The sequence below is a fragment of the Lepus europaeus genome, chromosome 20, assembly GCF_033115175.1.
Source record: "Lepus europaeus isolate LE1 chromosome 20, mLepTim1.pri, whole genome shotgun sequence".
Classification (NCBI taxonomy): Eukaryota; Metazoa; Chordata; class Mammalia; order Lagomorpha; family Leporidae; genus Lepus; species Lepus europaeus.
The window spans coordinates 35,615,336-35,641,368 of record NC_084846.1 but is presented as its reverse complement, the minus strand read 5'-3'; the positions used below and the strand labels follow the sequence as shown (position 1 = coordinate 35,641,368).

The 26,033-nt window shown below is 44.1% G+C and overlaps 1 protein-coding gene and 1 non-coding gene across 6 annotated transcripts in view; one reads left to right on the top strand and one right to left on the bottom strand.

The window, feature by feature from the left end:
• The first annotated feature begins 2,966 nt into the window (after positions 1–2,966).
• KBTBD2 (kelch repeat and BTB domain containing 2) overlaps positions 2,967–26,033 on the top strand; it is a 29,840-nt gene continuing 6,773 nt past the window's right edge. The window contains exons 1-3 of one of the 5 annotated variants that reach the window (XM_062178156.1): positions 2,967–3,097; positions 15,927–16,434; positions 24,425–24,590. In XM_062178156.1, the coding sequence (XP_062034140.1) occupies positions 16,265–16,434; positions 24,425–24,590 (336 nt within the window). In that variant the 5' untranslated portion in view covers positions 2,967–3,097; positions 15,927–16,264. Of the gene's footprint in view, positions 3,098–3,322; positions 3,375–3,602; positions 3,689–4,072; positions 4,182–4,640; positions 5,096–15,926; positions 16,435–24,424; positions 24,591–26,033 lie in introns of those variants that run through there. The other 4 variants (XM_062178160.1, XM_062178159.1, XM_062178157.1 and 1 more) reach the window with 4 other exon arrangements.
• Positions 9,309–9,417, bottom strand: LOC133750130 (small nucleolar RNA U13). Its single transcript, XR_009864651.1, has one exon. It is a non-coding gene; the product is annotated as a small nucleolar RNA U13 (small nucleolar RNA).

Here is a 26,033-nt window from a genome sequence, read left to right as displayed (position 1 = left end):
GGAGCTTCTTCAGGGTCTCTCACATGGGTGCAGGGGCACAAGGACTTGGACCATCTTCCACTACTTTCCCAGGCCATAGCAGAGAGCTGGATTGGAAATGGATTGGAAAGCAGCCAGGTCTCGAACCAGCACCCATATGGGATGCTGATGCTTCAGGCCAGGGTGTTAACCTGCTGTGCCACAGCGCCAGCCCCTCTTTATTTATTTATTTATTTTTAAATTTTATTTTTTTATTTTTGAGAGGCAGAGTGGACAGTGAGAGAGAGAGAGAGAGGGAAAGATCTTCCTTTTGCCGTTGGTTCACCCTCCAATGGCCACCGCGGCCGGCACGCTGCAGCCGGCGCACCGTGCTGGTCCAAAGGCAGGAGCCAGGTGCTTTTCCTGGTCTCCCATGGGGTGCAGGGCCCAAGCACTTGGGCCATCCTCCACTGCACTCCCGGGCCATAGCAGAGAGCTGGCCTGGAAGAGGGGCAACCGGGACAGAATCCAGCGCCCCGACTGGGACTAGAACCTGGTGTGCCGGCGTCTTTACTGTTTTTTAATGTGTATTTTAAAGGCAGAACAACAAAGACAGATTTCCAACCATCGGTTCACTCCCAAATGCCACAACAACCAGGGCTGACCCAAGCTGAAGCCAGGACTCTGAAACTCTAGCCCAGGATGAGTATTAGCAGGAGGCTGGACTAGAAGGGAATAGCTGGGACTCAGACCAGGCAATCCAATTTGGGATTTGAGCCTTCCTAGCAGCAGCTTACCTTGCTGTGCCACAATGCTCACTCCTATTCTTCTTTTAAAAAATTCTCATTTATTTTCTATTTATGTAAAGAGGCAGAGAAACAGAGACAGAGATAAATCTCCCATCTGCTGTTTTACTCTCCAAATGCCTGCAACAGCTGGATCCCAGGGCCAGGCAGAAGCTGATCCAGGTGTTCGTAACTCACTCCAGGTCTCCCACGTGGGTAGCAGGGAACCAACGACTTGAGCCATCCCCTGCTGCTTTAGAGCACAAAGGTGGGACTGGGAGTAGAGCTAGGACTTGAACTCAGGCTAATATGAGATGCAGGCGTGCCAAGAGGCATCTCACCTGCTATGCCAAATGCTTGTACCTGATCTCTTTGATTTTCGAAAGCTTTTATTTAATAAATATAAGTTTCAGGGCCAGCGCTGTGGCGCAGGGAGTTAACTCCATGGCCTGAAGTGCCAGCATCCCATATGGGCGCCAGTTCAAGAATCGGCTGCTCCACTTCCAATCCAGCTCTCTGCTAATGTGCCTGGGAAAGCAGTAGAAAATGGCCCAAGTCTTTGGGCCCCTGCACCCGCGTGGGAGACCCGGAGGACGCTCCTGGCTCCTGGCTTCAGATCGGCGCAGCTCCGGCCATTGCAGTCAATTGGGGAGTGAACCATCAGATGGAAGACCTCTCTCTCTCTGCCTCTCCTCTCTGTGTGTAACTCTGACTTTCGAATAAATAAATAAATAAAGTTTCAAAGGTACAGCTTTTGGAGTATAGTGGTTCCTCGATCTCTTTTATTCCTCTATGAAGCTCTCTCCTTCATTCTTTGGTCTTGGCGTGCCTTCTCAGTTCTGCAGGCATTACACGCTCCACTGACATTCAGATGCTGAGACTTTTTAAAAAATTAATGTATTTATTTGAAAGGCAGAGTTACAGAGACGGGGAGAGAGACAGAATCCTCAATCTACTGGCTCACTCCCGAAATGGCCACAATGGGTGCAGGGGCCCAGGGATTTGGGCCATCTTCTATTGCTTTCCCAGGCCATAGCAGAGAGCAGGATTGGAAGAGCAGCCAGGACGTGAACTGGTGCTTGTATGGAAGACCGCAGGCAGAGGCTTAACCTACTATGCCACATTGCTGGCGTCCAGCTTAAACTATTCTAATGGAATCTTTTATTTTACTTACACCCAAATGCATTCCTAACTGTATCTGCCATTAAAATGACACCTTTTCAGTTCTTTATTTCATCCTGATACTCCTCCTCCTGCTATACTTACTGATATTATTATCTAAGCACCCAAACTGTTAAACTTCCATCTTTGACTCATTTTTCCTCACTCTCCCTCTTGATAACCAAGTCTTGTTTATTATACCTAATGGTTTTCAAATCCATTTCAGCTTTCCTATTCTGACACTAGTTTGTTCTCTCTCCAACTGCTATCTGAACTGTTTTAACATTCTCCCTTAGTATCTGCTTCCAATCCAACATTTTCTGTACTTCAGAATTATTTTTCTCAAGTCTTACATTCTCCTGCTTAAAAACCATAAATGGATCCCAGTTGCCTACAGAATGAAGCACAAACTCCTTGCCATGGGTTTTGTTCGTTGTTGATTAGACTTTTCAGCACACACCAGCCTGGCATATAGTATTTGTTAAACTGATTTTAGGGTTGTAGTACCACAGTGAGAACGGTGCTTGGGGCTCCTGTATTCCGTATTAAGTCTCTGGATTTGAGTCCCAGCTCAGCTTCTGATCCAGAAGCTAACGCACATCCTGGGAGACAGCAGGTGTTGACCCCAGGGCTTAGGTCCCTGTCACCAACAGCCTGGCCCAGCCCTAGCTGTTGTGGGCATTTGGGGAGTGAACCAGTAGGTGGGAGATCTCTCTCTCTCTCCCTCTGCGTTTCAAAGGCTTCTTCATTGTTTGGTTTCCAAACACTTAAAAACATTTAAACGCGAAGCTCAGCGCCAGCTGGGAACTCAATAAAGATTTGTTGCTCAGACAAGACTTGTTGAATGAATTTAGTCCTAAAATCCACTGTAAAACAGATCTTTCATCAGTAGCTCCAGAAAGCACACATCTCGGTCTGCTGTTGATCTAGCCGAGCCCACGGGAGAGGCTCCCCTCACTACTGTGTGAGCTTTTCGTTTATAATTAGTCATCTACAGTCTCCCGACGGGGCTCGTGCCAAGAGTGGAAGTCAGGAAGGTAGGTGGAGTCTGTGTGGGCATTTCCGACAACTTTCTGATCCATGAATAACTCCGAGCAAATCGACAGCCTCCCGGGTGCTCACAGGCTGCGCCTCGCCAGGGCCACGGCCATTTGCTCGCCACAAACGCTCGGCCTCCCGCAGCACAGCTGAAGGTGCGCCTTGGGAACCCGCTGGGGCGGGGGTGGGAGTCGCCGCAATGCAGCAGAAACCGGCCGCGGGCCGCGAGCGTCGCCCCCGCACCCTCCCGCGCCAGCCGCGGGCCCCTTCCGGTGCTGCCCTGGAGTTTGTCCTCCGCCTCGGGCGAAAACGAGCGCACTTCGGGCCGCAGCGGGCTGAGATGCGGGCCCCAGCGCCCCCCGACTTCTCCCTCCCTCGCGCGGGTACCGCTTGGTTCGAGTGGATCCCCCTCCACCCCGGCGCAGCCCGCAGGTATCGCTGTACTCGCGGGGCCACGCCACAGGGCCCGGGGAACAGAACTGGCTGGCTGGCTGTCTAGACTCCGCCGGCCTCGCCCTTCCCCTCACGGACCGATCGCGGGGTCTCGCGCCACAGCCCGCGCGCGGCCCGCCGCGCATGCGCCCTCCGCGGGCTCTCCCTGACCTTCCCGGGAACCCCCTGCAATTACGCTCGCCGTCAGCGCGCGCCGCCCCCGCCCGGCCTGCTCTTTCCGTTTCCCCTCCCGCGCCTGCGCGGCCCCAATTGTTTGGGCTTTCCGGTGGGATCCGGCAGAGGAAGAGGGCGGGGTAAGCCGGAGTGCGGGCGGGGGGCGGGGGATGGTCTCGGGAACCCGGGAGCCTGCCAAGTGGCCGGCGGCGGCGGGCGCGCGCGAGCGGGGGGGAGGGGAGCGGAGCGAGGGGCGGGCGCGCCCGCGGGCGGCCAACGGTCCGCGGCCCGCGCGTTTCCGGGCCGCGGCAGAGGGCGCGAGAGCGCGGCGGGGGCGGGGCGCGGCGCGGGCGGCGAGCCGGGCGTCTCGCGGCCCGGGGCTGACGAGGCGGTGCGGCTCCCGGGGGAGGAGTCTGGCGGTGGTCGGGCCCTGGAGCAGTGTGTGGTGGCGGCGCCCGCAGAGGCTGACCGAGCGGGGCGGGGAGAGTCGAGGCGCAACCGGAAGGAAGAGGCGGCTGCGGCGGCGGCGGCGGCGGCGAGACCCCGGTGCTGGCCGCGGCGGGAGGGCCACGCCCCCGCCGCTCCCGGTGTCGTTGGGGGCCGTCTTGCACCCCTCGGGGCTGAGCGACTCCGGTGAGCCGGCGGCGCGCGGGTCGGGGCCAGAGGAGCCGGGCTGCGGCGGGAGGGGGCGCTCGGCTCTTTGTGGCGCGGCGGGCCGCGGCATCTTTCAAACCCGAGGCGCTTCCGCCGCGGGCGGGCGGGGGAGGGGCGCGGGCGGCCGGCGCCGCCCTCTGCACTCCCGGGGCGCGGCGAGGGGTCGGCCGGGGCGTTTCCGGCCCGGGCGCGGGTCTCGGGCGGCGCCCCGGCCTGGGTGCCGAGAGGACGGCGTCTCCCCGAACGAAGCCCTGGCGGGGTGGGCCGCGCGGGCAGGGCAGGGCAGCCGGTTCCTTACGTGTTTGTCCCTCAAGTCCATCTGAAGCTACCGAGCGAGGTGTGGGGTCGCGGAGTCCCCGCTGTGGCCGAGCGGGAGGCGCTCCTGCTCGGCTTGGGGCAGTTGTTTTGAAATAACGTTTCCGTTTTTCCCCCTCGCTTAGCAATCTCAGATCTCTCCTCAAAGCTACCTCACAGGGGGCGGAATGTCCACTCCATGGGTTTCTTCGACGGCCCCCTGGAGTGAAAACAGCAAAAGAGTTCAGAATGTGAAATTAGCTGTAATAAATGGGTGTGTTTCGGGGAACCGTCTTCTGTATCAATTAGGCTGGGGAAAGTGTAGGGGCTGGACTGGTCACGTGTTGTTTGTCCATGAATCTGTACTGGCTCCCTCGGCCCCGGGGCACGCAGAACCCCATCAGCAGTGTGCTCTGGCTCCCGTTACGATGCGTTACAGAGGGGGCCCCTCAGGGCATGGTCTCTCCCCGCTGCCCTCTGCATCGTGTGCTGGCCTGAAGTTCAGTGGTATGGCCTTCAAAGCTTTTGCAGCTGTGTCGGACTTGGCTTAGTTGGACTGGGGTAAGGGACTTTGTTCCTGGCGGACACTGAAGAGTCAGGTCAGTGGGGTTTTGCTGTTCTTTCCATCTGGCTGAAGACTAGTGTTTAAGCTTGCTGCTTTGCTTTGATCTTCCGTTGGTCTGGTGCAGATGCGGGCCTGAAATCCTCAAGCGGTTGTTATCTGTCTGTAACCCTGTGTCTGCTTGTCTGCTGAGCATGCCCTCTAGTCCAGACGTTTCTGCCGTGTGCTGCATTTTCGCCACACTTTCCCCTTGTTTGCTCCCATAGGAAGAATTACCATAAAACCTGGTAACTTTGTAGTTATTATAAGGGCCTGTGAGGAGATGGGAGGAATAGTTATAGCACTAAGCACCCACTCCTCCGTGGATTTTCTTTTAGTGGAAATGAGCTTTTTCATAATATCTTAATTATGAACACTGAACGTATTTAATTCTTAGAGGCTTGGATGCAGTCTAGAAAGCAAAAGATACCTCGGCTTTTCCAAAAGTTACATATTTAATTCGCTTTTTTTTTCCCTTGCCCACATTGGTAAGACAAATGATCCTAAACAAAACATTGGTCATGCTGTTGTAAAATACATGAAGGAAATTTCAAAATTCTTCACGGTTATCTCAGTTTTCTAGAGTTTGAATAAATCAAATAATGTAACTTGGAGCATTAGGAGCGATGGGTTGATTTAAAATACTTTTTTAGGTATATGAAGAATACTCCTCTTGACAGTAGTGTGCCAAACCTAGATTCTTTGTGAAAGAATGGGTTATTGTAGGAGAGTTTTAGAAAATACCATCATTTAATGAATTTTTACCTTTTCCTAACGCACTCCCAGACCTCTGACAAGTGGTGACTTGTAGCTTGGTGGTACCAGGGACTAAGGTGTTTACCTTCATTCACCTTCATTATTTTTGAAAGAAATGGAAAATTCAGTAATCATAATCAGTAAGTGATTATGCACTGCATGGCCTCATATGGAATGTTTGAATATCTAGGAACTATTTTTTCTAGTATGGTGATTGAAGAAATCATTGACTTGGTGAAAAAATTTAAGCACCAGTTAAGAAGTTTGGATCAATTTTGCATTGGACTACCATTCCCAGGTTTCATAGTAAGTCACTGCAGAGCTGAGAGTAAAAAAGAAAAGTGATACCCAAAATAAAATACATACTATACCCCTATAATTATTATGTCACAGGTGGCCTTTCCTTTATCTTTTTAATTAAAAGTCAGATAACTTATTAATCATAATTACTACAGAAGCTTCTATTTGTAACCTAAATTTACATAGGGTACTGAGCATAATTAACCTGATGGTGCTATGTTGTCTTTTCAGTATTGTTGAGAGGTAACATGGGAACAGACCTAAGCTCTGAATTTGATTAGAGTGGGGATGTTATGCTGAAATTGATCAATCAAACTTGATAAATTCTTCAAAAGGCAAGGTGTTGTTTCATTGGCACTTGTCACAGTTCCAGAAAATTCTGTGTGTGTAGCAGTTGACAATCTAAAAAGCAAACAGTCTTTTCCAAACATTCTCAACTGTCAGGGTTGTTTTGATAACTTGAAAGCAAACTGTTTCTGGCACCAATATTTTGTCCTCCCAAAAGAGAAGAGAAACCTATGTCATTGAAATGAAAAAAGGTTTGTTTTACTTCTGGTACTATTCTGGCTCTCATTTAGTTTTTTTTTGCAATGATGTCAGCATTCTCAAGGTTAGTCTTTGTTGAGTTGGTTTGTTTTATGATTTGTAACATAAAAATATTCTCTGAAAACTGAATGAATTTTTCTGATGTAAAATGTCTTTAGCAAGGATAAAAGAGCTATTTTTGGAGTGTTAAAACCTTGTAATTAGAATCTCTAGACCTGTGGAGGCTTGGGAGTAGAGTTCTGCAGAAGCCTCATCAGTGAGTGGATTTAAAAAAGCAATTGCAGATATTGATGTAGTAGTGCCATGTGTCCGGCCCTGTTTCAAGTATGAAGCTCATTTAATCCTGGAACAGTTCAATGAGAATTTTCTTTTTACCCTCATTTTACAGATGAGAACACTGAGATGCACAGAGTAACTTATAAAAGGTCACATGGGGTGAGTGGTTAGCCTAGTGGTTAAAGATGCCCATGCCTCACATCTTGATACCTGGGTTTGATACCCAGCTTCCCTGACTGTGGCTTCCTGCTCATGCTGCCCCTGGGAGGCAGTGGTGATGTTTCAGACAACTGGGCCCCTGCAACACATGGAGGAGACCTGGGTTGCATTTCCTGGGCTGATGCTGGCACTTGAGGAGTGAGCCCACAGACAGGAACTCGCTCTGTCTCTGCTTCTCAGATAAGTTCAACAGCAACAACAAAAGTCAGCAGCTAAAAGGGTTGCAGAACTGGGCTTTCAACCCAAGTAGTAATTTGAGTTCATACTCTTATTTTTTAGTACTTCTTATTTACTTCTTTTTTGCAGTGCTTGAAATACAGAATGCCTTGGATTCTTTTCAACAAGTTTTTTTTAATTTTATTTTATTTTTTATTTTTGACAGGCAGAGTGGATAGTGAGAGAGAGAGACAGAGAGAAAGGTCTTCCTTTTTGCCGTTGGTTCACCCTCCAATGGCCGCTGCGGCCAGTGCATCTCGCTGATCCAAAGGCAGGAGCCAGGTGCTTCTCCTGGTCTCCCATGTGGGTGCAGGGCCCAAGCACTTGGGCCATCCTCCACTGCACTCCCGGGCCATAGCAGAGAGCTGGCCTGGAAGAGGGGCAACCGGGATAGAATCCGGCGCCCCAACCGGGACTAGAACCCGGTATGCCTGCGCCGCAAGGCGGAGGATTAGCCTGTTAAGCCACGGCGCTGGCCTTCAACAAGTTTTTAATCTTCTGCGTTGGTATTTAATCTGTATTGTGCTGGTGGATGCAAGACCCCTTAAGTAACTTGGAAGTGCTTCCTGCAGATAATGACAAATAGCCTACTGAGCCTCCTAGCAGGAGACCTTTCTATCACTGGTTCATCCCTGCTATGTAATTGCTTTATTTCAGATTTTTTTTTTTTTTTTTTTATTTGAAAGGCAGAGACAAACAGAGAAGTCATCCCCCAGCCACTAGTCTTCTTTCCTAATTGACTCAACAGCCAGGGCTGGGCCACACTGAAGATTGGAACCTGGAACATCAGTCTAAGCCTCTCCAGGGTGGCTGGGACCCAACTACTTTTTTTTTTTTTTTTTAAGGTTTATTTATTTCGAAAGAATTACAAAAGAGAGGGATCTTCCATCTTCTGGTTACTTCCTAGATGGCCACAATGGCCAGGGCTGGGCTAGGCAGAAGCCAGGAGCAGCTTCTGGGTCTCCCACATGGGTAATAGGGGCCCAGGCACTTGTTCCATCCACTGCTGCTTTCCCAGGCACATTAGCATAAAGCTGGGTTGAAACTGGCACCCATGTGGGGTGCTGCTGCTGCAGGCGTATGGGATACTGCTACGTTGCAACACTGGCCCTAATTTGAAAGTTGTATTTTTCTACATTTCAGATTTTATAATGAAATTGATTAGTGTTCTACAAAGATTATTTTGTAGCCATTTTAAAGGGCTACAAAAGTCTGTTGAGATAATTTTCCATAGCAGGCGTTTCAGATTTTTAAGTAAAATTATATGTTACTACAGATTGTTGACTGATTCCTGATGATCATTTAATAACTGTTTGCCTTGAAAGTTTTATATGGTAGAATTCACTCAGTTGTACTTGGAGACTTGGCTATCCCAGAGAAAATCATTTGAAGCAAAATTTTTGTTGTTCTCTTAATTTTTTAATTAAAATTTCTATAGGAGAACCTTAGATTTTAAAGATAAGTAGTTCTTTGTCCTCTGCTAATTAGCAGAAAATCAGTAGGTCAGTAGGGAAGGATCTCAGCCTATGTAGGATTGTAACTTTTCTTCACGAATTCTCTGCCATCAAGCACCTGCATCAAAAACATTGAATTGAGTCCAGGATTTAGGAAAAGGAGTAGGAATATTCGTAGTTTTTATGTCAGTACATTGCATTTTTTTTAGTATTGAATTTCATCACATTTTTGTGTGACTCCCATTTAATACTTAATGCTAGTTTGTGTTTTTCACTGTGGAGTCTGTTCTGATGATCAGTTTTAAATTCAGGACTTTCCTATTGATCTTGAAGTATCTGGTATAAGGAAGTGTGACATGTAACATTGAATTCCCAGTTTCTGGCCCTTGATTGATCTAATGAATCTGTGTGCTTCTTAAGTGTATTCATTCATTCATTCATTCATATCAAATGGGTCACGTGCTGGCGTCATAACAAGGTTTAAAGGGAGGCACATCTCACACAGTCATGTGAACACCCAGTTGTGAACATCCTTACAAACCACAGAAAGGATCCTCCTTAAATGTATTGAAACAAATATTGTCTTGCACAATCTGTTTTTCAAGTGTGTAGTGTAGTAGTAGAACATAATTTAAGGCCGGCGCCGTAGCTTAACAGGTTAATCCTCCGCCTTGCGGCGCCGGCACATGGGGTTCTAGTCCCGGTTAGAGTGCCGGATTCTATCCTGGTTGCCCCTCTTCCAGGCCAGCTCTCTGCTATGGCCCGGGAAGGCAGTGGAGGATGGCCCAAGTGCTTGGGCCCTGCACCCGCATGGGAGACCAGGAGAAGCACCTGGCTCCTGCCTTCGGATCAGCATGGTGTGCCGGCCACAGTGGCCATTGGAGGGTGAACCAGCGGCAAAAAGGAAGACCTTTCTCTCTGTCTCTCTCTCTCACTATCCACTCTGCCTGTCAAAAAAAAACCCACATAATTTAAGTATTTTTGCTTTTTTAAATTTCTGCTTTTTTTTTTTTTTTTTAAGATTTATTTTTATGAGAGGCAGAGAGAGAGGTCTTCCATCTCCTGGTTCACTCCCCAGATGGCTGCAATGGCTGGTGCAGTGCCAGATCTGAAGCCAGGGGCCAGGAGCTTCTTCTGGGTCTCTCCACGTGGACGGTCCGTGGGCTATCAAATGCTGCTTTCCCAGGCTATAGCTGGATCCGAAGTGGAGCAGCCGGGACTCGAACTGGTTCCCATATGGGATGCTGGCACTGCAGGTGTGATGTTACCCGCTATGCCACAGCGCCAGCCCCAATTTCAGTATTTTTGAATCTGCAATATATTTTTCTCATGGATTTTTTTTTTCAACAAGTTATCTTGGGGAAGACATGTATTTAGTCTTAATAAAGAGTATCTATAGTTAGAAGGAATAGATATTTCAGGAGTCCATTGACCTAGCAGAAGTTGAGAAATGCAGTTGTGTGAGAGATGTTAGGATATTTCTGTTAAGAACAGTGGAATATCAACAAATTAAACTAAGAATTATATTTTATTTAGTTTTTGGGAATTTAAGACTTAAGCTTTTTCTTTTGTGATCTGGAGGGAAACTTTATTCTGGTAAAACCAACTGAAGGTACAGTTTTTAGTCCCTGACTCTAATGTTTTAAGAAGCTAAAGAAATTGGAGGGGCTGACGTTGTGATGCCAGCATACTGGATCTGAGTACTGGCTCAAGTCCTGGCTGCTGCACTTCTCATGCAGCTCCCTAATGTGATGGCAAGGTAGCAGATGACCCAAGTACTTGGTTCCCTGCAATACTTTTGGGAGACCAGGATGGAGCTCTTGGTTCCTGGCTTCTGCCTGACTCAGACCTGGCTGTTGAGGCCATTGGGGACTGAATCAGTGGGAAGATTTCTCTGTATCAATCTGCCTTTCAAATAAATCTTGGAAGAGAGAAAGTAGGGGCTGGTGCTGGCATCCCATGGAGGTGCCGGTTTGAGTCCTGGCTGCTCTTCTTCCTATACAGCTCTCTACTTATGGCCTGGGAAAGCAATGGAAGATGGCTGAAGTGCTTGGGCCTCTGCACCCACGTGGAAGATCCGGAAGAAGCTCCTGGCTTCAGATCTGCCCAGCTCCAGCTGTTGCAGCTATTTGGGAATGAACCAGCCAATGGAAGACCTTTCTCTCTATCTCTCCCTCTCTCTGTAACTCTGCTTCTCAAATAAATACATAAATGGCAACTGCCGCAGCTGAGCCAATCCAAAGCAAGGAGCCAGAAGCTTCTTCCAGGTCTCCCATGCGGGTGCAGGTGCCCAAAGATTTAGGCCATCTTTTGCTGTTTTCCAGGCCATAGCAGAGAGCTAGATCAGAAGTGTAACAGCTGGAACTCAAAACAGGCAGCCCATATGGGATGCTGGCACCGCAGGTGGCAGATTTGCCTGCTGTGCCACAGCGCCTGTTCCCCACCCTCCAATGGTTTCTGTTTTGGTAAGGCATAAGATTTCTCTCATGTGTCTATCAAAGGTTTGGAAATGAGGGAAAGATGTTTGGTGTGGTGGTTAAGATGCCATTTGTGGTTCCTGTATCCCATATCAGGGCCCTTGGGTTTGAGTCCTGGCTCTATTTCCAATTCCAGCTTCCTGCTTATGTGCACCCTGGAGGCAGCAGGAGAGGGCTCAGTTACTTGGGTCCCTGCCACACACATAAAGGAGACCTAGATTGAGGTCTGGCTGCAGTGGATATTTGGGGAGGGAATCTTTGCCTTTCAAGTAAATTTTAAAAATAAAAGTTTAGAAGCTGGAAATCAAGAAAGATTTTAACAAAAATATACTTTGCTTCCTTTGTTCATTTGTCTCTAATGGCTTTTGAGTTGTCTAGAATAATTGATTTTATGATTTTAGCTGTTGTAAGAGTAAATGCACTTGATGTCTTGGAGCCACAGTTGGCAGCTTGCAATCTGAGTACTTAAGGTACAATGACTGACACATAAATAATCAATAAACATTTGTTAAATCATATTTAAGTAACCATTCCTTGATATCTGAGAATCAGAGAAGACTAGCTTCTACAAATAAGATATGTGGCTTCTTGAAGCTAATTTAGGCATAGAGTGATAACATAAAGCAGTATAATTATTTAAAAAATGTAGAATGTGTCAAATTTCTTGATAATTAAGCAATATACAGATTTTGTGAAATGTTTTAGAGTAGTATGTCTATTTCAAGTTTTGTTTTTAGGAGAGAAGGAACCTTGCTATAGAAAATGTTTCTGTTACGGGCATTTTTGAAGGTTTTTGGTTGGTCATCCTAAACTTCACCTTTCATGTTTTTAGTTAATATATTTTGAAGTGTGTAGACCCAAGAGGTGAGACTTAATTTTATTTTTAATTGCATTGGGTATAATCTGTTTGATTCATTAGGTTAATTTACTTAGTGTGATATCTGAATGAATGACTTTTTTTGTGCCTATTTTAAGGTAGTTTTTATTCGAAAGGCAGAAGTACAGGGAGAGGCAGAGATCTTTCATCCACTGATACACTCTCCAGATGGCTGCTTTGCAACAACCTGGGCTTGGCCAGGCCAAAGCCAGGAGCCTGGAACTCTATCTGGGTCTCCAACGTGAGTGGAAGGGCTCAAGGACTTGGGCCATCTTCTGCTGCTTTCCTCAGGTGCATTAGCAGGGTGCTGGATCAGAAATGTAGTGACCATGACTTAAACCTGATGTTCACATAGGGTGCTGGCGCCACAGGTGGTGGGTTAACCTGCCCCACCATGCCTGCCCCTTTAAAATGATTTTTTTTTTAAGATTTATTTATTTGGGGCCAGCGGCCGTGGCATAATGAGTAAAGCCGCCTCCTGCAGTGCTGGCTGCTCCACTTCCTTTCCAGCTCTTTGCTATGGCCTGGGAAAGCAGTAGAGGATGGCCCAAATCCTGCGGCCCCTGCACCCACCTGGGAGAACTGGAAGAGACTCCTGGCTCTGGATCGGCCCAGCTCTGGCTATTGCTGCCATCTGGAGAGTGAACCAGTAGATGGAAGACATTCTCTCTCTCTCTGCTTCTGTAACTCTGCCTTTCAAATTAGTAAATAAATCTTTTAAAGATTATTATTATTATTATTTGAAAAGCAGAGCTAGAGAGAGAGGAGAGAGAGAGAGATCAGTCTTCCATCTACTGGTTCACTTCACAAATGGCCACAATAACTAGGGCTAGGCCAGCCAGAAGCTTCTTCTGGGTCTCCCACTTGGGCCATGTTCCACTGCTTTCCCAGGCTTGTTAGCAGGGAGCCAGATGGGAAGAGGAGCAACTGGGACTTGAACCAGCACCCATATGGGGTGCCGACCCAAAATAAATTTGTTTTAAAAGATTATTTATTTGAAAGAGTTACAGAGGGAGGGAGGAGACAGACAGATCTTCTATTTGCTGGTTGTGGCCGCGATGGCTGGGACTGGGGGACTGGGTCAGGCCGGAGCTAGGAGCTTCTTCCAGGTCTCCTATGTAGGTGCCAGTGGCCCAAACACTTGCTGTCTTTCCCTGCTTTTCCTAGATCATTAGTAGATAACTGGATCAGAAGTGGAGCAGTCTGGACACAGACTGGCACACATAGGAGATGCAGCTTTACTCGCTACACTGGCCCCTAAAATTTTTAGTTTAGGATATCTATGTGGAAGGAAAATGTGCCTGGGATTAAAAAAGAGGGTAGGAAATAGGGGAATCTAGTAAGAGCAGTATTAATGATTATTACATAAAATCAGCATGCTGTGTGATTTTCTAAAAGTAGACCTCAAATGTTTTAATATGGTTTCATGCATATGATTTCAAAAATCAAATCAAATCCAGACATAAATTTAGTGGGTCCAAAAATACTCTGCAGAAAGTCAGGTCATATCATTATTAGGTTAATGAAATAAACCTGCATGTGGGGCCCAGCATTTTCTCACAGCAGTTAAGCTGTCACCTGGGATGGGGCATCCCGTATGGGCCCCAGGTCCAGTCCCAGCTCTCCACTTCAAGTCCAGTTCCTTGTTAATGTGCCTGGGAAAGCAGTATGAGATGGCACAAATACCTGGGCCCTGACACCTATGTGGGAGAATGGAACAGAGCTCCTGGCTTCAGCTTGGGCCGGCCCCTCCTCCCCCCATTTCGGGAGTAGTGAGCCAGCAGATGGAAGATCACAAACTTTAGCTAACTGCCTTTCAAGTAAATAAATAAATATTAAAAATAACCCTGTAACAACTTTCCTGCAAGAAATTCTAGAGTCTAACATTGTACTCTAAATCTGACTTGCCCTAAGTCACCACTGGCTTTTACACATTTTGAACATAGATGGAGACAGTTTTGGATCCTGCAGTTGGGTTTGGAACTTTGAATTTATTACTACATTTCTGTAAGAAAAATTTCTATAGAGATATAAATGATAGGTTAGAAGGTCTTAAGCACTTACAGTGCCAAATATTATGTCTTTGTACCTTATCTGCAATTCTAAAATTTAAAAAGCTGTGAAAAATCAAAAATTAAAAAACAACTCATCACTAGCAAAACTTGACCTGAAGTAACATGAGGCTTTGTCTTTTTCACTGTTCAACTTTCCCTAAGAGAAGATTATGTGTTCAGTTATGGAGTGCGGCCCCAGACCCTTGAGAGGGTTTTGTAATGTATTAATGTATGAGTCACTTTACCTTTGTAAAATCTGAGGAATTCTAAATTTCGAAACAGAGTTTTGAATAAAGGATTATGGGTATGTATCAACTTCTCTTCTGTGTAAAAATGATTGTTTTCTAACACCCTCATTGACACTGGGCCTTGCTGTATTATTAATGTATGGAAGTAGTCAGTGATTTTAGATATTATTAGCCTCAGAGATTGAAGTAGAGCTCAGATTTGTAGTATTACTTTCAGTTGTGGAAGAGCAAAGTCATTACCTTAAATGACCCAGAGTCAGTCTGTCTCCCTTTGCACCTGTTTTAGTTACTTCCATAGTTAACTTGACTGGAAACTTGACATCCGTATCAAGTTAGCAGTTGGCCTAATAGTGTAGTTTGGTAGGAAAGTTCAGTGTGATCTTCTCTTTGAAATAATGGATATTTTGTGAGGAAAAATACTAGTGGTTGCAGTGATGGTTGTATTTATATTATATAAGTTTCATGTCAAAAGTTACTTGACTTTCTGGAAATGGGAAGGAGCTAAGTATCATCTAATGAGAAAACAGGTGATAGCTTTTATAGTTACTGTATTAGTAGTGTTTCTGTTGGAGTTTTCCCTCTTTTCCTGGTTTGTAGTTCCTTTGTCATATGTTGTAAATACTGAGTTCCAAGTAACATTTTGAAGTTTGTTTCAGCTGGACTTTTTTGATGAATAGTATGCAATATGACTAAAATCAAGGATTTTTTTTCCCCTTGAATAGTTACATTTGTTCCAAGATATTTGTTGAAATAAACCAGTCTTCCCTGCTTTAAAGTACTGTGTTTGTATTTCTCCATTTAATCGTGTTTTATGTTTTTTCAGTAAAATTATACTCTTATTCATAAGGACTTCTAGAAAGGGACAACTACAAAGAGAAATTACATATACAGGATTGAACTTTAAATTTTAAAAATATATAGCTCATACTTTAGAAATAAACAGTTTAATCTGTTACTGAATATTTTGATTTCAATTAAATATGAAGCATTTGAGAATATATTTAAAATACTTCCAAAGAGTGAGGAATCTCTGCAAGAAGGTTTTTGTTTTGTTTTGTTTTTTCCTTTAAATTATTATCACATGTTGGTACTAAATAAGTACCTGGTAGGTCTGGCTTTGGTAATTTAAATTATTTATTGTTAAAAAACTAAAAATGTGCTTATATATGTGTTTCTTGTTTTTTGTGATGCTTACATTTTGTATTGAAGGCAAATTTCCTTCAGTGTTTTTATTTTAAATTTAGTAAATTTTTAAAATGTTCATTCTTCTCATGTTTTATTTTTATGGTAGTGTCTAAAGTTGAATTTCAAGTAAATCTTATCTATATTTAAGGCTGCCATTTAAAACATTGTTTTCTAAGAGTATACTGGCCTAGGTATTCTAACTAAACATTTTTTCTTTTTAGTTAATGCAGAGGATCCACTAAACATAGGATGTTGCCACAGAACCTACCTCGTGAACTTTTTTCTTTAGCTCATGAGCTGCACAGTTGCAGTTTTGAGCAGGATGTCTGCAGCCAGTGTTCATGTTGAAAACCCTGAAGAACCTGACCAACAGAGGATGACCTAGAAGTGATTCTAAGGCTGTCACAAGATATTCCTTAGTGAAAGTCCATCTTGGCTCTGAATGTTACAGATAACAGCAAACAGACTTGCTCCTTTATTTCAGAAGTATTCACTTGACCTTCCGTCAGTAAGATTGACTTTTCTAATCTGTTTCGAGAGCTATTAATGGAATACAGTCATGTCCACTCAAGACGAGAGGCAGATCAATACTGAATATGCTGTGTCCTTGCTGGAACAGTTGAAGCTGTTTTATGAACAGCAGTTGTTTACTGATATAGTGTTAGTTGTTGAGGGCACTGAATTCCCTTGTCATAAGATGGTTCTTGCAACATGTAGCTCTTATTTCAGGTAAGTACTTTCTTTATTAGTTTGTAAATTATACATACAGAATGTTATCTTGTTTTAATAGGAATTCTTTTAAATACTGTCTACATTTTTAAAAATCTCATAATGTTTTAGATTTTCTACCTCAAATGATATAGTGCTTGCTCAATCATTGCCTTGCATGTGTAAGTTCGGAACAGAGTAAAGAAGTTTTTACAGAAGTTTAAATATAGAAAGTGGTTGATGTTAAGGCAAAGTTTTAAGTTTGGGGGAGCAGAAAATTACAGAATATTGTTCCTTTGAAAGAAAAACAGGGTAATTTACTCAAAAATTTAAAAAATATTATAATTAGAAAATATTGGTCCTTGTTTAAAAACTGAGGTGTTAAAATAGGCTCAGTAATTTTTGGAGGATAGTTGGTGCTGTTGAGACATGTTAAGACTTATTTCTTTTACAAAAATCTATTTCTATTTCTCACTTTTGATTATTGTTACCATTTGAGATAACCATTTAGCCTTACTAGGTGTTTTCTGTTCCTTAGAAAATAGGAGTCGCTTCAGTTATTTATTTGTTAGTCACAAATAAACTTTATACTTTGGTGACCTTTTGTATCTTTAAATTTCATGAGGAGTAGAAGCCAAGACAAAAAAAATTGCTTGGTTCTGTGCCTCAGGTTGATTTTTACTACTTAATATTTGAAAAGGATAGGGTGAATAAGATGAATTAAATGTAGACTAGTATATTTTTGCTAGGAATATTCCCCGCCCCCCAGTAAGTAAAGATTGGCAGTGAGTTCATTTCTGCTGTTATTTACTGGCAGTTATACACAGGACCAATTTAATCTGACCACATGAAGATACAGAAGCTTCATACTCTTCAGTGTAACTGCATCCCATGGTTATTGCAGAAGCTAAAGCCCAAGTGCTTACCGTTTTTGTTTTCAGGTTAAAGTGTGGATTGTTCATGCAATTTCAGATTCTGATTTTCTTGTCTCGGTTGGGAAGCTTAGCCTATTTGCAAATAGTAGTTCTAAAACCTGGTTGGTTATTAGAATTTTAGTGCTTTTACAGATGGAGAGTATTGGATTTCAAATTCAGAAATTTTTATTCAGGGGGTCTGGATTATGAAATCAGAATCTTTATTATTTAAAAGCCTCCTAAATGGTGTGATACTGGATTTCTGTTTCTTATTTGTTTTCAGATTCATTATTTTAGCAGATGGTATTAGAAATTCAAGTTTACAGGTTCAGTTAATACTTGGGCTCATTAGCTCTCCTCATTTTCCCCATTTAAGCGTTTTTTAATTTGAAAGGCAGAGGCAGACATAGACCTCCTATCGGCTGGTTCACTTTCTAAATGCCTGCAATAGTAGTGTTGGCTAGGCTGAAGTAAAGAGCTGGTAACTAAATCCAGGTCTCCCAAGTTACTCAAGTAATTGAGTCTGTTGCTCATGGGTGTGCATTAGTTGGAAGTTAGAATAGATTGTGGAGCCAGGACTTGAACACAGGCCTTCAGATATGAGATGTGGGTGTCCCAAGTGGTATCTTAACCCCTGGGCCAAATGCTTGCCTCTTTGCTCTCCCTTTTGTTTGTTTTTTAGAATTATTTTATTTGATGGCTGGCACCATGGCTCACTTGGCTAATCCTTCGCCTGTGGCGTCGGCACCCCAGGTTCTAGTCCTGTCTGGGGCGCCGGATTCTGTCCCGGCTGCTCCTCTTCCAGTCCAGCTCTCTGCTGTGGCCCTGCACCTGCATGGGAGACCAGGAGGAAGCACCCAGCTCCTGGCTTCGGATTGGCGCAGTGCCAGCTGTAGCGGCCATTAGGGGAGTGAATATCGGAAGAAAGACCTTTCTCTCTGTCTCTCTTTCACTGTCTATAACTCTCTCTCACTCTCTCACTCTCACTGTCTAACTCTGCCTGGCAAAAAAAAAAAAAAAAAAAAAAGAATTATTTTATTTGAAAGAGTTGCAGGGGTAGAGCGGGGTGGGAGGGTCTTCCATTCCACTGGTTCACTCCCCAAATGAGGGAGAAAAAAAAAAAAAATCCAGAGCTGAGCCAATCCAAAGCTAGGAGCCAGGAGCTTCCTCCGGGTCTCCCATGCCAGTCCAGGGGCCCAAGAAGTTGGGCCATCTCGTAATGTTTCCCCAGGCCACAGCAGAGAGCCAGATCAGAAGTGGAGCAGCTGGGACTTGAACAGGGTCCATAAGGGATGCTGGCGCCACTGCACTCGCCCCTGTACTCTCCTTTTTTAATGACCATTAATTATTATTTGACTATCCATTGTTGGAAAGAGCTTTAAACCTTAGTTGTGGGTTTTCCACCTGACATTTGTAATCACAGAGTAGAGCCTTTATTGGTAGTAACTTTAGTAGTCACCTGGTCTAACTTTTAAATCTATGCAGAAATTCTGTGTATAATACTTATATTTTCTGTGTGGTCATCGTCTTTACCAGAAAATAACACATGGGCTATTCTCTAGCCATGAGATTATTTATCTTTAATTGAGTTGACAGGTAGAGTTAGAGACAGTGAGAGAGAGAGAGAGAAAGGTCTTCCTTCTGTTGGTTCACTCCCCAAATGGCCGCTACAGCTGGAGGTGTGCTGATCTGAAGCCAGGAGCTGGGTGCCTCTTCCCAGTCTCCCATGCAGGTGCAGGAGCCCAAGCACCTGGGCCATCCTCCACTGCCTTCCCAGGCCATAGTAGAGAGCTGGACTGGAAGAGGAGCAACCGGGTCTAGAACTGGCACCCATATGGGATGCCAGTGCCGCGGGCGGAGGATTAACCAACTGAACCACCATGCTGGCCCTTCCAGGAAATTTGTCTTTAATCAGTATTACAGTCTTACAAACAACACAGATCTTTAAAGGCTGCCTTTTTTTTTTTTTTTTTTTTGGCAGGCAGAGTGGACAGTGAGAGAGAGACAGAGAGAAAGGTCTTCCTTTTTGCCGTTGGTTCACCCTCCAATGGCCGCTGCGGTAGGCGTGCTGCGGCCGGCGCACCGCACCGATCCGATGGCAGGAGCCAGGTGCTTCTCCTGGTCTCCCATGGGGTGCAGGGCCCAAGAACTTGGGCCATCCTCCACTGCACTCCCTGGCCACAGCAGAGAGCTGGCCTGGAAGAGGGGCAACCGGGACAGGATCGGTGCCCCGACCGGGACTAGAACCCGGTGTGCCGGCGCCGCAAGGCGGAGGATTAGCCTAGTGAGCCGCGGCGCCGGCCTAAGGCTGCCTTTTTTGTTTGTTTCATTTTTGAATCACTAGCCGGGTCTTTCTTCAATTTCCATGAACCTTTTTTTTTTTTTTTTTTTGGTAATTTTTTTATCTTGGTTAGTGGGAGGTTTCTTTTCTTTCTTTTCTTTTTTTTTTTTTTAAATGTTTATTAATTTTAATCTACTGGTTCAATCCCCAAATGCCTGCAACAGCCAGGCCAAAGCCAGGAGCTTGAAACTCCATCTGTGTCTCCCATGTCGGTAGCAGGGGTCCAAGTGCTTGAACCAACTGCTGCTTCCCAGAATACATTTGCAGAAACCTGGGTCAGTAATGGAGTACCTGGAACTCAAATCAGCACTCTGATTGGGGATGCTGGATAGCTTTAACCCACTGTACTACACTGCCCACTCCTGTCTGTCTTGAGAAGCAGAGAGAGAATCATCTCCTATCTGCTGATGTACTCCTCAAATGCTTGCAATTGCTGGGGATGGGTCAGGCCATAACTGAGGAGATGGGAACCCAATACAGGTCTCCCATGTGGGTGGCAGAAGCCTAATTATTTGATCCATCACCACAGGCTCCCAGAGTCTTTATTATTAGCAGGAAACTGGAGTCAGGAGCCAGAGCCAGTTGCTGAACCCATCCACTACAGCATGGAATGTGGGTATCTCAAGAAGTAGGCTAAATGTTTACCTCTTCCTTGGACTTCTAAAATATCATTGTTCTTCCTAAAACAAATCAGAAACTTTTTAAATAGGTAGAAAGAATGGCTCAACACATGTTTGGGGTTTAAGCCACCCATTATTAAAATATATCTGGGCCAGTGTCATCCATGAGGGATAAATACTCATGTGTTAAATTTTTTTCCTCCTGTGTATATATTCTCTCCACTGGATAGATTGTTGCATGTCCTTCCAAGTGGTCTTTTTCCAAATGTTCCTCTTCTAAGTGTTCTTCAACTACATTCTAGTTTCAGGTTCTCTACATGTCAATGCACTACAAATATATGCCATCAGAGATTTTGCCTTTTGATAAGATATATTCACATTGTACTTTGAGTTATCAGTTCCATCCCTTCAGGAATCATTAGATTATTCTCAATAGTTTCTGTTTCTTAGTATATACACTATTGGTATGACAGTTACTTGAGAATTATTCAGCACTACTTCTGTGGTACTTCAGCCTTTTACAACATTATATAATTCAGTATTTGCTCTTTATTAAAATTGTCAGTTTAGGTTGGCGCTATGGCAAAGCTGGTAAATCCTCTGCCTCTGGTGCTGGCATCTGATATGGGTGGCAGTTTGAGTCCCAGCTGTTCCAGTTTCCATCCGGCTCCCCGCTAATTCACTTGGGACAGCACTAGAGGATGGCCCAAGTGGTTGGGCCCCTGCACCCATGTGGGAGACTCTGAAGAAGCTCCTGGATCCTGGCTTTGTACAGGCCCAACTCCAGTCATTTGGAGAGTGAACCAGCAGATAGAAGATTCAATCTCATTCTCTCTGCCTCTCTGTCTCTGTAACTCCGCTTTTCAAATAAATAAAATACTTTAAAAAACTTTTTTAAATGCCAGTTTAAAATTTTCTTAATCACATTGACTAGCCTTGTGCAGCCTTTGGTTTCAGGAAGTACATTTCCTTTACAGAAGTCTATCATTCTGGTGTCATAAACCATAGGAATAACTAGTCTTCTGTTATCTGGATAGTCAAGCTGATTTGCACCATTCCCTTTTACAAAGTCACTATCTTTTAGTAGAATGGATGTAAAACACACTTGATATTACTCAGCTCTCAGAATTCTTTTTCAAGTTTCTTAGGATTACCTTCCATTTTTCCATATTAGGTGAATCTGGTAGCAGTAGATGGTTTTAAAGGGTTTCCTTTCAGGTCTTGAATGTATTTTCTGGCTGTCCATTAGTTGTCTTTCTCTGTATTCATCCTGTCTCCTTTGATAGGAAGTCTTCATCCACCCTGATTGGCATTGTTTTGGCCATTCTAGTACTTCCCACCTAAAGATGGTTATGTTATGTGAGGGAGACTAAACAGCTGTAAGAATCTATCCTTTACTGCTCGCTCTGAGATCTGAGTCAGCAGTGACTTTATCATTGATAATGAAATGTTTGTTTCCCTTGGCTCTACAGTGTTTGGCACCACGTCTGTTTTCCTGAGTTAGCATTATACTGGTGCTGGTTCTTAGCTCCTTGCTGAATCTTTTTCAATCTTCTGTGGTGGTTTTTTTCTTTTTTATCTTAATTGACTTCTGCTTTAGTTTGGTCATTGGGATTCCTGGGTGTGTTTTTCTTGAAGGTTTTTAGTCTTCCTCATATTACTTAGGTGCCTTTAACCAATATTATTTTGTAGATGAGTAGTGGCTCACTGCATTAATGCCAGATCTCCAAAGTTCTATATGAACTTATGAAATACTTAACTCGTGGCCGGCGCCATGGCTCACTAGGCTAATCCTCCGCCTGTGGCGCCGGCACACCAGGTTCTAGTCCTGGTCGGGGCGCTGGATTCTGTCCCGGTTGCCCCACTTCTAGGCCAGCTCTCTGCTATGGCCTGGGAGTGCAGTCGAGGATGGCCCAAGTCCTTGGGCCCTGCACTCGCATGGGAGACCAGGAGAAGCACCTGGCTTCTGGCTTCGGATCAGCGAGATGCGCCGGCCACAGCGCGCCGGCCTTGGCAGCCATTGGAAGGTGAACCAACAGCAAAAGGAAGACCTTTCTCTCTCTCTCTCTCTCTCCACTCTGCCTGTCAAAAAAAAAAAGAAATACTTAACTCGTTATTATTTCCATTTGATTCAACTGCCCTACCCTCAAATCAAGTAAATCCAAAATTCAACTCCCTATGCCTAGAGTTAACATTACTACTTGGCTTTATAATTTTGTCCCAATAATTAATATTTTTTCAGATACTTGAAAATTATCTCATAGCTTTGACTCTTCACATCTACTTCTTAACTGTATCCCATTCCCTAGTTTCAGAAAATTACCAGGCTCTTTGTGATAGTTTCTGTCCATTTCTGTTATCTTGACTCAGGTGGTTCTTATCTCTCCTGTAAGTTAATTGCTATAGTTGATAACTGGTTTTCCTGTTTCAAGGTTTCGGCTTTTGAAGTCTGTGAATGTATTCATCTTCCAGTATATTTTATCTTGCTATTTCTGGGTTTAAAGCTCTTCAGTCTTCTTTGCTACTTTCTAGAAAAAGCTCAGACTTCTTTATCTTAAAGACCTTTCATGATCTGTCACTTAACCTTTTTAATTCATTTTTCAGTATCTTGCATAAACCCTGTGTTAAGCTGTGCTCCTGGAACACTTCCTTTTTGACTCTCTTTTACCTGCTTTTGAATGCTTTCCTGATCTGCTTGTCCTTGAAAGGCTCAAACTATTGACTGTTGTGATACCCACTCTTGACCCTATGTACATACATACATATATGTATGTAGAAGGGCTTTTCTCCCGTGTACCTAAATGCTGTTTTGTATTCTCTACCAGTTGCGCTTGGAACATAGTTTCTTGTAGACAATAGATTTAGGAAAGTGTCCTGCATATTTTTAGAAAGTCGAGTAAGTGAAATTCTTAATTTTTAATGCAAATTATAGCTCAGTTTTTTGAGATATTTTACATATTTAAAATCTATCTATTTAAAACGTGCAGTCAGCTCTCTATTGAGGGGTTCTGCATCCTCGGATTCAACCAGCTATGGATCAGAAAATGTCATAGGGGTTGGCATCATGCCTAAGTGGGTTGAGCTACATGCAATGCCAGCATTCCATATGGGTGCTGATTCCAGTCCTGACAGCTCGATTTCCAGTCCAGGTCCATGCTAATATGCCAAGGAAAGCAGTGGAAGATGGCTCAAGAGCTTAGACCCTTGCACCCACATGGGAGATCTGATTAGAGTTCAGGCTCCTGGTTTCCACCTGACCCAGCCCCAGTGTTAATGGCCACTTGGGGAGTAAAGTAGCAGATGGAAAATCCATCTGTGTGTCTGCCTGTAACTTTCCCATTCAAATAAATAAATCTTTGGGGAAAAAACCAAACTAAAAATGTTGGGAAAGAGCTGCAGCTTGGAATGCCCACATCCCTTATCAGTGTGCCTAGTTTGAGCCCCAGCCACTCCACACTTCAATCTATCCAGTGTGCCTGGGGGGCAGCAGATGATGATGGATGGCCTAAGCCCTTGAATCCTGCCACCCACATAAGAAACCTGGATGGAGTTCCTAGAAGCTCCTGGCTTGGCCTAACCCTGGCTGTTGCAGGCATGTTGGGGAGTGAGGCAATAGATAAAAGATATGTCTCTGTTTCTGTCTCTCCCTCTTTCAAATAATATTTTCCTTTTTTTTTTTTTTTTTTTAAGCGTTGGGAAAAGTATAGGTATTTGATGTAGTGGTTAAGATGTAGTTTGGATTACCTACATATTAGGGTGACTGGTCTGTTTGCCTTTTTGGGACATTTTCTTTGAATAGATACTGTAGTATTATCTTTTATGTTTGGCTTCTTTGACTAAGCAAGTTTTTGGAATTCATTTATGTTGTATCATTTATCAATAGTTTCTTTTTATTGCTAAACAGTATTTACGAACATTAGGAAGCAGTGGCTTTTGATATTTTCACTCAATCATGGTGAAATGGTCTGGTGTAGCTGTGGCATTGGGTCATATGCTTTGCTGTTGTCTCCCTCGAAAGTCTTACCTTGAAATTAATACCCTAAATAAATAGCTTATGTTGTCTAGGTTTTCTTTTCAGCTCTACTCTTTTTTTAACACTACATCCTGAATCTTTGTTTTCCTTCTCTCTGGTATAGGGCCATGTTCATGAGTGGACTAAGTGAAAGTAAACAGACACACGTGCACCTGAGAAATGTGGATGCTGCCACCTTACAGATAATAATAACTTATGCTTACACGGGTAACTTGGCAATAAATGACAGCACTGTAGAGCAGCTTTATGAAACAGCTTGCTTCCTACAGGTAAGTAGATATTTTTTCTCCTCGGTTTGTTAGGAAACAACTTGACATCATATACATGTACTTTTCTTATTGTAGATTTTATGTGCTAGATGCTACACAAGTTTTTAAAAGATTTTCATCTAACCCTTGTAGTTGTAATTGAGGTAGATAACTGTTACTTCCCCATTGTATTTAAGAGAAAACTGAGGCTTAGAAAAGTAAAGCTGCTTTCCCTATAACATAGGTACTAATTGGCCAGTCCAAGTTTTGAGTCCAAGCACCTGATTCTTCATTGTAAATGGCTATTTAGTTGCTGTGATGCTGAATAAGTACAATAGGTAGCAGTTCTGATTCAGCTGAGAACTACCTTAAGAGAAAACAGGTTAAGGAAGCATAAGAGTGGCTGAGTCATTCAAATGCAGGTAGTTTATAACCACACACAAATATATTATTCCTGTGATTTGCTCTTGCCTCTCTAGATAAGAATGGCAGATAATGACCCTTATTCAGAATATTGTGTGTGATTTTCTTATGTAATTATTTTGTCCAAGTTGAGAAAATCATAATCTAGGTACCTGACAATAATCATTTCCTATACTGTGATTTATTTACGTTTCTATTTTTTTTTTTTTTTTTTACTCCTTAAGTATTTTTTATTTTTCAGATTTATTTATTTGAAAGTGAGAGTTACACAGAGGAGAGGCAGAGAGACAGTGAGAGTGAGAGAGGGGTCTTCCATCCGATGGTTCATTCCCCAGTGGGCTGCAGTGTTCGAAGCTGCACCGATCTGAAGCTAGGAGCTTCTTCCGGGCCTCCCATGCAAGTGCAGGGGCCCAAGGACTTGGGCCATCCTCTACTGTTTTCCCAGGCCATAGCAGAGAGCTGGATTGGAAGTGGAGCAGCCGGGTCTTGAACTAGCACCGATATGGGATGCCGGCTCTTCAGATAGATTTATTTATTTGAAAGTCAAGAGTTAAACAGAGAGAGGAGAGGCAGAGAGAGAGGGGTCTTACATCTGCTGGTTCACTCCCCAAATGGCACAATGGCCGAAGCTGCACTGATCCACAGCCAGGAGCCAGGAGCTCTGGGTCTCCCACTCAGGTGCAGGGGCCCAAAGACTTGGGCTATCTTCTACTGCTTTCCCAAGCCATAGCAGAGAGCTGGATCAGAAGTGGAGCAGCTGGGACTAGAACTGGCAGCCAGATGGGATGCTAGCATTGCAAGTGGTTGTTTTACCCGCTGTGCCACAGTGCCAGCCCCAAACTTTATATTCTTAAAGCTTAGAAAAGTATAACTTGCATATGAATTTCCTTACCTCTTACATTTACTTAGTTTTTTAAGACCCTATTTAATATTGTACTACTGGTTCTTACATGGGACATTCAAGTAGGCCACTGAGCAAGAAAAAGAAATACAAAACTATATGTAGTCTTCTGATTTTATTATTGCTGGAAGACCTTGTGT